We start from the raw sequence: 8,957 nt of genomic DNA, 5'->3' as shown, positions 1-8,957 counted from the left end.
CACCCCCCCCCCCCCTCCCCCCCCCCCCCCCCCCCCCCCCCCAACTCCCGGCCGTCTCCCTGGCAACGCTGAGTGCACATCCTGGAAAACTTTATCCGAAATCTGCTCTGGGCAGCTTTCCAAATCCATGCTAACCTGATTAGGTGTCTCTGGGGCCTTGGCTGGCTAATCAAATTAGATAGCACTAATGGTAGTGAGGACTTTGAGTGGGTAGAGAGCAGTAAAACATAGTGTATACTTAGTGATAATTATACTTGCTTTTGTGTCATTGATTTATATGCCTCCCCCCCCCCACCCCCCCCCCCCCTTTTTGTTTTCGTTGTCTTTAAATGCAGCTATTCGGAGGAAGGAAAATGGCTGGTATGACGAGGAGCACCCGCTGGTCTTTCTTTTCTTGGGATCATCTGGAATAGGTAATGTTTGGGTCGTGATGAGAGGGACAGAGAGCCCCGCGGAGAGGCCGGGCTGGGCGAGGGGGGCTGCGGCAAGGGCCGCTCCTCGGGCTCACCACGTGCCCGCAGCGCTTTTCGCAGGCTCCGCGTAAAATGCCAGTTAAAAAGTGCCGTCCTCCTTCCAACCGGTCGCCCAGTCCGTGGTCCCCGCGGGGCAACCGCCGCCAGACTCCAGCACGCAGGGCCACGTCCCGTGCCGGGGCGCAGGCAGCCTCACACCCAATTATCCCGGGGGACCGTCTGCCCCCCGCCTCTCAAGAAGGGGCAGTTTTCACCATGAAAGTGTTATTTTAACAGCCCTGGGCTTTCCAGTAGGGATGCCTCCGTGGGTGGGGTAATAGTAGAAATCTGCTGCTTGCAGACCGAATCTCTGCTCCTCTTGCTCCTGTGGGCCAGGATTGCTTTGCAATGACGGGATTTTATTGACACCGATAATATTTGTCCTCAAGCACAATAAAATGCAACGTGACAGCTGATCAGTTCATGAAATGGACAAAATGACTTTTAGTCAGGGGGGAAAAGTCAGGGGGGAAAAAAAGGAAAAGGAAAAAAAAAAAAAAAGAAAAAAAAAAAAAAAGAAAAAAAAAAAAAAAGAAAAAAAAAAAAAAAGAAAAAAAAAAAAAAAGAAAAAAAAAAAAAAAGAAAAAAAAAAAAAAAGAAAAAAAAAAAAAAAGAAAAAAAAAAAAAAAGAAAAAAAAAAAAAAAGCCGGTTTAAAGTAACCGAACTGTGACATTTGAAAGAACCTCGGTGCTTCTCCTGCATCCTCCCGTGGTCCTTGGGAAGGTGCCGGTGCTGGAGGGGTTAATGCAACGGGACACACGCAACCCTCGCTGCCTGACCAGGCTCCTGCCTCAGAGCCGCGGCAGGCCAAGTACTAACTCTAAATGAGTTGCTATAAAGCTGTGTAAAAACAGAGAGGAATGTTTCTGAGGCTTCATTGCACTGCTTCTAGCAGGCCTGAAGGCTCGGTAATGTAAACTGTCAGCTCGTCAGCTCCCAGGTATTTCCGTGGGGTTTGGGGTTTTTTTCCTTCTTTCACTGCCATAAAAATGAATATTGAAATAAGAAAGCAAAGCAGCTGAGAATTTTATTGTATCAAACGGGTATTTTATACAGGCCTTGGTGTAACAGCAGTCTGAAAGCCCAAATATGCGCAAACTAAAATACCTGACGTGTCTTCACGTTTCAGCGGGCTCCCGCAGCAGTTAAGCACTTTAAAGATCCGTTCGCGTATATGTGTGTATATACAGCGTGTGTAAGTACACAGATGTAGCTCTGTGCTTACGCGTTGGGGTCTACAGCGTGGCAACACGCGACGTCAGCAGAGCTTGAACTGAAATAAGATGCTAAATTTTGGCAGAGATCTCACCTGCCAGAGCGGGCTCCCGACCACAGTGATGAATTCCCGTTTCTGCAGCCCTTTTGCGGTGATCTAATTAAACGACCCTGCAGGCCTGACCCACCGACGCTATCGCCACCGAAATACAGCTGTGTCGGGCTGGGGCAGATGTGTGGTACGCCAGTGAGACTGTCCTTTTTTTTTTTTCAGTTGGTTTGGTATTTAAGAGACGATCTTTTCATGTAGCCATAGTTGTTTGCGGCGCGTCTGCGTGCCTGCTGCCTGCCCTAACGGCCCCGGAGCGTTTATTTTTCGGTGTGCGGTTAAATATAAAGCGGGTGTACGCGCGGCGTGGACGGCGCGGGGGCTTCAGCCGGCGCGCGAGGTGCTGGTGTCAACCCACAGAGCATCCTCCCCGTGAAAGGCCGCACCTCGCCTTCGCTGATAACCCCCCCCCGGGGAGCCGAAAGCAGCCACGTTCTCCACCTGACACACCTGATGAACCCAGCGATTACGTGCCAGTGGGTGGCGGCGGGGAAGAGGGGGTTTGCTGGCGGAGCCGGGGACGTTTCCCACCCGGGGTGGAGCCCGCCGGTTTAACGAAGCCTTTCCCTGCATGGGTGGGTTGGGAGGACAGGATCCGGCCTTTTGTGAGCTGGGGTGTGTGTTCGTCCGTGCCGGCGTGGGTTTGCTCCATTGCTGATTGCTCCTAATCCTAGACTTTTATGACAGTCGCCTTACGTAAATCAAAGAAAGATCCCGTTTCCCTGAAACTCTTCGTCTAGAGAGTAAAAGACGTTGCGCACGAAGCTGAGAGTATTGGGAGTAAATGCAGCAAAAATCTGATACGACCACACCGTTTTGTGGAAAAAAATAAAGATCTCTCTGCCCGTCGTGTACGAATCAACTATTAAAAATGAAGCAGCCGGCACGGTGATAACCGCTCTCCTGCCCAACCCCTCCGGCCCAGGGCCCTCGGCGGGGTGTTATCCCGGGGACCCGACAGTGATACCCTCTTCCCACGAGTGCATTTGCAGGGAAAAAAAAAAAATAACGCGTATCGGTTACAGGGGGTGCCAGCCCCGGCGATAGCGCAGCTGACGGACGGACAGACGGTGGACGAACCCGGTTTAACACGAGTCTTTTCTCCCTGTCTTTGGAACAGGTAAAACCGAGCTGGCCAAGCAGACAGCCAAGTACCTCCATAAGGACGTCAAAAAGGTAAAGGCCTCTTCCCTTCGCTTTTTGCCGTCCGGGTGCTTTTCGTAAGGGGATGGGTTTGGTTTCTTGGTGGGGTTCGTCGCCTGGCTTTGCCGGGCTGGGAGCCCAGCTCGCCCGTCAGGCCGGCTGCATTGCAGCACGCTGAATTCATCCGCAGAAGAGAAATGCGAGGTCGGTCTGCGCGCACCGAGAAAGGGGCTTCTGCTGCGTTACGACGAACCGATGACGGTCCCTGTCTGCGTTAGCGGTGGGTTTGAACTGCAAAAACCTAAATGGATTTCACAACATCTCGCGTTCCCCGTTCGAGGTTGCTGTCGTTTTGGCACCCCGTGTTGTCAACGTATTCTTTTGCCTCTGTTACTAATGGCGGTGTAAACTGTTAGAAGGATAAAATACTGGAAATCCGTTTTACACGTCCCCAGCTGCATCGTACCGCTGCGGAGGTGGCGGCACTGATTGTGTGCTGGGGTTCTTAGCGCTGAAATGCTTGGGATGCAGGCAGCAGGAGCCGTTCGTGTGGTTTAGCGGTTATCCGCTTCGCAGTTTTTAGTGAAGATGGGTTAGAATTATTTCTAGGCGGTAGCGGCTTAGTAGGGGCATAGTTCAGGGATGTCTGAGGTTCTAAACCACCGAGTGTTTAAAGCCGGGCTCCCCCATTCACGTTGAAGCCCCTGCCTGCCTTTGGGACGTGCCCGGCTCTCTCCCACGGAGGGCTGGGGAAGGCGCGGAGGTTGGAGCCGGGGGAAAAGGAGGAAGCACAAGCAGAGCTGCCCCCTGCGCCGACGCTAGATTAATTCCTCTCCCCCACATCCTCCAGCAGAGAATGGGCACGAGGTAAAATGACACGTGTAGAAAGGAGATCAAAAGTAAAACGATGCTATAAAAATGGCTGCTCTGGTTTCTTTTCCTCATCCTTCTGTAATTGCCTTCCAGAAGCAATAAATCCCGGCTCCCGGGTCTCGAGCACCTTCATCCCCGACTCCCACACCTGGAACTGGTCAGCGCCCGGCCAAACATCAAATGGAGAAATCGGTCAAACGCTGAATGTTGTGTTAATTCAATACCGTGCACAAATCGGAGTTTGATTGGTAATGAATCAGCTTGGCCGTCAGTGCTGTAACGAGCGGTGTGAGGGGGGTCATAAACCCCACGGGCTGTTATGGGGGTGCAGCGATTCCCAGGAACTGACGGATTAAGGAAGGAAAACCCGTAACCGCCCCGTTTTCATACTGCTAGAGAGGCTGCAAGGTAATGACAAATGCTGACCTCCCTGTCCGGCCTGCGTGGTATGAACACGGAGGCGGGAGGATTGGGAGCAGGGTCAGACCGAAGCAAAGCAGGTCCTACAGAGCCCGGCTCCGCTTTGCTTGTGCCAGCTCTTTGCCAGGACACTGGTGGGACGCTCCTTGGCGTGCACGCTGCCGGGATCGGGCCCCGGTTTTGTACGCCTCGCTCTGCCCTGGGCGGTTTCTTGCTATTTTAATATTTTGCAGGGCAATGTGGCTGTTTTGAGTTGAAATCTGTCCTAAACTGGCCTGAACTCTTACCGCCCCCCCCCCCAAATACCGGCATTTCACAGGAGAGTGGCAAACCAGGCAGATCCTCCTGCTTTCCTCCGTCCCTTGGGAGCTCATGGCAGCACCGAGGGGTTTGGTGCCCCTCGGCATCCCCCGGGACCAGAAGAGCTCTGGGCTCCCTGTGCGCTGCTGAACATCCCACCCGTCAGCTCTGAAGCTGAATATTCGGGGTCAGGTTGGACGGGGCTCTGAGCAACCTGCTGCGGTTGAAGATGTCCCTGCCCGCGGCAGGTGACCTTTGAAGGTCCCTTCCAACCCCAACCGTTCCGTGGTTCTGCGATCCCTGCGTGACTGCATCCGCGCGTGTGCCGTGTACGCGTGTCCGGGTGAGGTGCATACACAGACACGTGTGTCCTGCACAATACCTCTTCTTGACGGTTGGACTCGATGACCTTAGAGGTCTTTTCCAACCTTAATGTTTCTATGTTCTTGTTCCCAGTCTGCATATCCTCCTACCTCCCTTCGCTCTTCCCAGTAAATAACTATTTTCACATGGTTCTCCGGCTGTTGTTGGAGGATAATATTTGTGTTGACTCAGCACGTTTGCAAACAGCCGCTGCCTGATCCTGCCTGGGCAGAGTCGTGCACAGCGGAGCAGGGAGGGTGGATGCCGACGCAGAGCCGTCGTGTCCGGCTGACCGTGCCCGCGCTGATGCTGGGCAAGTTCAAGCCTGCCGCCTTCTTAGGCAGTTGGTCTAGATGATCGTTGTAGGTCCTTTCAACCTGAAATATCCTATCCTATCCTATCCTATTCTACCCTACCCTACCCTGTCCTATTCTCGTACCTCTAGGAGCTAGATTATAGCTGCAAGCCCAGGAAATTCAGTGTCTGCAGTGAATCATCAGCTTTTCAAATGCAAAAAAGGAAGCTTGGGTAGTAGCTGTAAATTCTCTAACAGCATTATCTATTTAAGGAGATCACCCACGAACCTAGTTTACCTCGGCTTTATGATTTTGATTTTTATTTTATTTTTACGGAGAGGCGTTGCGTTCTTCTTGTGATTTATTTCTAAAAAGCTGAACCACAATAACATCCATTTTATTTAGCAAATTGCGAGTTGCTGTTCCAGTCCCATTTGTATCGCTCCGGCTCTAGCGACGAGCGAGTGAAGATTCACTCTGAAGTGAATCTCGGCCGGGGGTGGGAACCGTTCCTGGCTCTCTTTGAGAAACTGCGATCATCTTCCTCTTCCTCAGAATAACCCTCGGCGTTGTGTGGTGGATCTGGCCACTCCAGTGCCGGCGGTCCTCGGGAACCACAAAACCGTCTGTTCAGCCAGCCAGCCACCGGCCTGGTTCTGGAGGAGCCCTCAAAATGCGGTGATTGATGCGGGCACATCAATCAAATACCACGTTAAGTATTTCTTTCTCTTGCAGGGTTTCATCAGACTGGACATGTCAGAGTTCCAGGAGAGGCACGAGGTCAGTAAATGGGCTATCGCTGCTTCCAAGGGGCGCGGCTTCGCCGTTAATGGGTAATTTAAACAATTCCTGTCAATGCCCTCATTCCCCTGCATTTAATCCCCGTCCTGGGCGGTGCTGAGCATCTCCCCGCTGCCGCTGAACGCGACAAGCATCTCCTGTCTCACCCTGGCAGTGGCATCCAGGACCTTCCCAAATTACTTCCGTGTTCTCCGGAAAACGGGCAGTTTGGTCTGTCAAAGACACAGAAGCAACAGCAGCTGCTCCGGGCTGTGCAGTAAATCGCAATATGGGAAATACCAGCCAGAAAAGCGAGTTTAACTCAAAAAAATTAGGAACAGAGACCGAGGAGCAAGAAAAGCTCCAATAATTTGTATCTGATGCTGTGGCTTCTGTACACGGTGTCGACCCTCGGGGGGAGAGCGACTGAGAAGAGACCATATTGTGTGTGAAAATCTGCAGCCTGGGCACGAGCCACGTGCTGTACGTCACCCACCGTGTCTGCACCCACGCCCAGGCAGGCGCGGCTCAGCCCAAAGCCCCGTTCCCTTCCTTACCTGTCATAGAATCACAGAAGGGTTTGGGTTGGAAGGGACCTCTAAAGGTCATCTCGTCCAACCCCCCTGCCGTGGGCAGGGACATCTTCAAGTAGATCAGGTTGCTCAGAGCCCCGTCCAACCTGACCTGGAATGTGTCCAGGGATGGGGCATCCACCACCTCTCTGGGCAACCTGGGCCAGTGTCTCACCACCCTCAGCGTAAAACATTTCTTCCTTCTATCTAGTCTGAATCGACCCCCCTTTAGTTTAAAGCCATTCCCCCTTGTCCTGTCACAACAGGCCCTGCTAAAAAGTCTGTCCCCATCTTTCTTATAAGCCCCCTTTAAGTATTGAAAGGCTGCAGTAAGGTCTCCCCAAAGCCTTCTTCTCTCCAGGCTGAACAACCCCAACTCTCTCAGCCTTTCTCCATAGCAGAGCTGTTCCATCCCCCTGATCATTTTTGTGACCCTCCTCTGGACCCGCTCCAACAGGTCCATGTCTGTCTTGTGCTGAGGACCCCAGAGCTGGACACAGTGCTCCAGGGGGGGTCTCACCAGAGCAGAGCAGAGGGGCAGAATCCCCTCCCTCGACCTGCTGGCCACGCTGCTTTGGATGCTGCCCAGGATACGACTGGCCTTCTGGGCTGCGAGCGCACATTGCCGGCTCATGTCCAGCTCTTCACCCACCAGTACCCCCCAAGTCCTTCTCGGCAGGGCTGCTCTCCATCCCTTCATCCCCCAGCCTGGATTGATACCGGGGCTTGTCCCAACCCATGTGCAGGACCTTGCACTTGGCCTTGTTCAACCTCATGAGGTTCACACGGGCCCACTTCTCGAGCTCGTCCAGGTCCCTCTGGGGACCTCCGACACGTTGCCGAGTCCGGCGCGGGATCGCCGCCTCGGCGTGCCTCCCATGGGGGAAAGGGGGAGAATCCAGCAGAAGGCAGGACTGTGGTGCTGAGTCCACCCCTCCCATCACACCTCCTCCCAATTCTGGTGCCACGGGAGAGGTGACATCTCACCACACTACCTCCGCTGGGGGGGGGGGGGGGGGGCCCTAAATCCCTTTGGAGGGCTCTGTCTCCCCAGAAAGCAGCAAGGTCCTAGCTGAGAGAGGTTCATAATATTTTTCTTTTGATGGCTGTGTAGGGGCCTTGTATTTTTTGTTGATGCCATTGGTGAGGTGCACCCAAATCCAGAAAGCATGGGATGAGAAATGTCCCGTGAGGGATCTGAGGATCATCCCTGTAAGCATTGGAGCTGCTGCGTTGTTTTACGGAGACGGGGGAGGAGGAGGAGGAGGGCCCGCTGGCTGGGACCTGGGAAGATGGTGTCTTGAAGCAGAGGAGGAGGAAGGTGCCAGGGAGGAGGAGGAAGGTGCCAGGGAGGATCTCAGAAGGACCGGTCCGAGATGGGAGTACCATTTTTTTGCATTTCTTGCTGCTGAGGGCTGCAGCCAGCCTCTGCCCCCTACACACCAGGCAGACCCTCGCGCTCGGCGTGCCAGGCTGTGACAAGGACTGTGACAAGGGCTGGTGCGAGTTTTGACCTGGCACGAGGCAGTGGCAGCCGCAGCATCATCGTCGGCAGCTGCAGGGCCCTCGAATGGCCAGGGCTAGAAAAGGTCCAGAAAATGTGTTATTTTATCCAAAGCAGTGAAGTGAAGGGGTGTGGGAAGAGAAAATAAAGACGTGCTTGCAGCTGGCCTGATAGATGGGTTATGATGGGGTCCTACAGCATAGGAATAAAAAATAGATAAAAATAAAGCCATGTTGATGATTCAGTACAAAGAAAGAGGAGTTAGGAGTAGCAGTATAAATGTAAGATATAAAATACTGTGCCCTGACAAAGACAAGAGGCAGAGCAAAGGGAAGGAATAAAGTAGAGAACTGCAGCGAGAGCAATATAAATTTTTCAAGCAAACAAGGATCGGGAGGTCAGCCCAGGAGACAGCGTCCTTTGAAGGAGCCTGGGGAGCCTCACATAGCCCCAGGCGCTGTGAAACAAATGCACTGAATTAGCTGCCATCGGCTAATTTCTGCCCTCCTGTTCCCGAGTCAGCGGGACCCCCCTCACCTCCGCAGCCCGCGTCCGTGGGAGCGGGCAGGGGCGGCAGCGGCGGTGCTGGGCGGCGATGCTCGGGGAAGGGGGATCGCAGCTCTCCCCGGGCAGCCGGATCGTATCGCTCGGCAAAAAGGAGCCACTTGAATGGGAGAACCATAGAATCACAGAAGGGTTTGGGGTGGAAGGGACCTCTAAAGGTTATCTTGTCCGACCCCCCTGCCGTGGGCAGGGACATCTCCAACTAGACCAGGTTGCTCAGAGCCCCGTCCAGCCTGACCTGGAATGTTTCCAGGGATGGGGCATCCACCACCTCTCTGGGCAACCTGGGCCAGTGTCTCACCACC

At 53.6% G+C, this 8,957-nt stretch overlaps 1 protein-coding gene across 1 annotated transcript in view; it reads left to right on the top strand.

Moving 5' to 3' along the window:
• The window catches only part of CLPB (ClpB homolog, mitochondrial AAA ATPase chaperonin), a gene marked incomplete at its 5' end in the record, with an annotated part of 101,424 nt that overhangs the window by 82,662 nt on the left and 9,805 nt on the right, over positions 1-8,957 (top strand). The window contains 3 exons of the mRNA XM_009288587.2: positions 336-413; positions 2,958-3,013; positions 5,968-6,012. Coding sequence (XP_009286862.2) covers positions 336-413; positions 2,958-3,013; positions 5,968-6,012 — 179 coding nt within the window. The remainder of the gene's footprint in view (positions 1-335; positions 414-2,957; positions 3,014-5,967; positions 6,013-8,957) is intronic.

This window comes from Aptenodytes forsteri, unplaced genomic scaffold, assembly GCF_000699145.1.
Source record: "Aptenodytes forsteri isolate BGI_AS27 unplaced genomic scaffold, ASM69914v1 Scaffold701, whole genome shotgun sequence".
Lineage (NCBI taxonomy): Eukaryota > Metazoa > Chordata > Aves > Sphenisciformes > Spheniscidae > Aptenodytes > Aptenodytes forsteri.
Note: the sequence above shows the minus strand (reverse complement) of the source record. Positions and strands in the feature narration are given on the sequence as shown.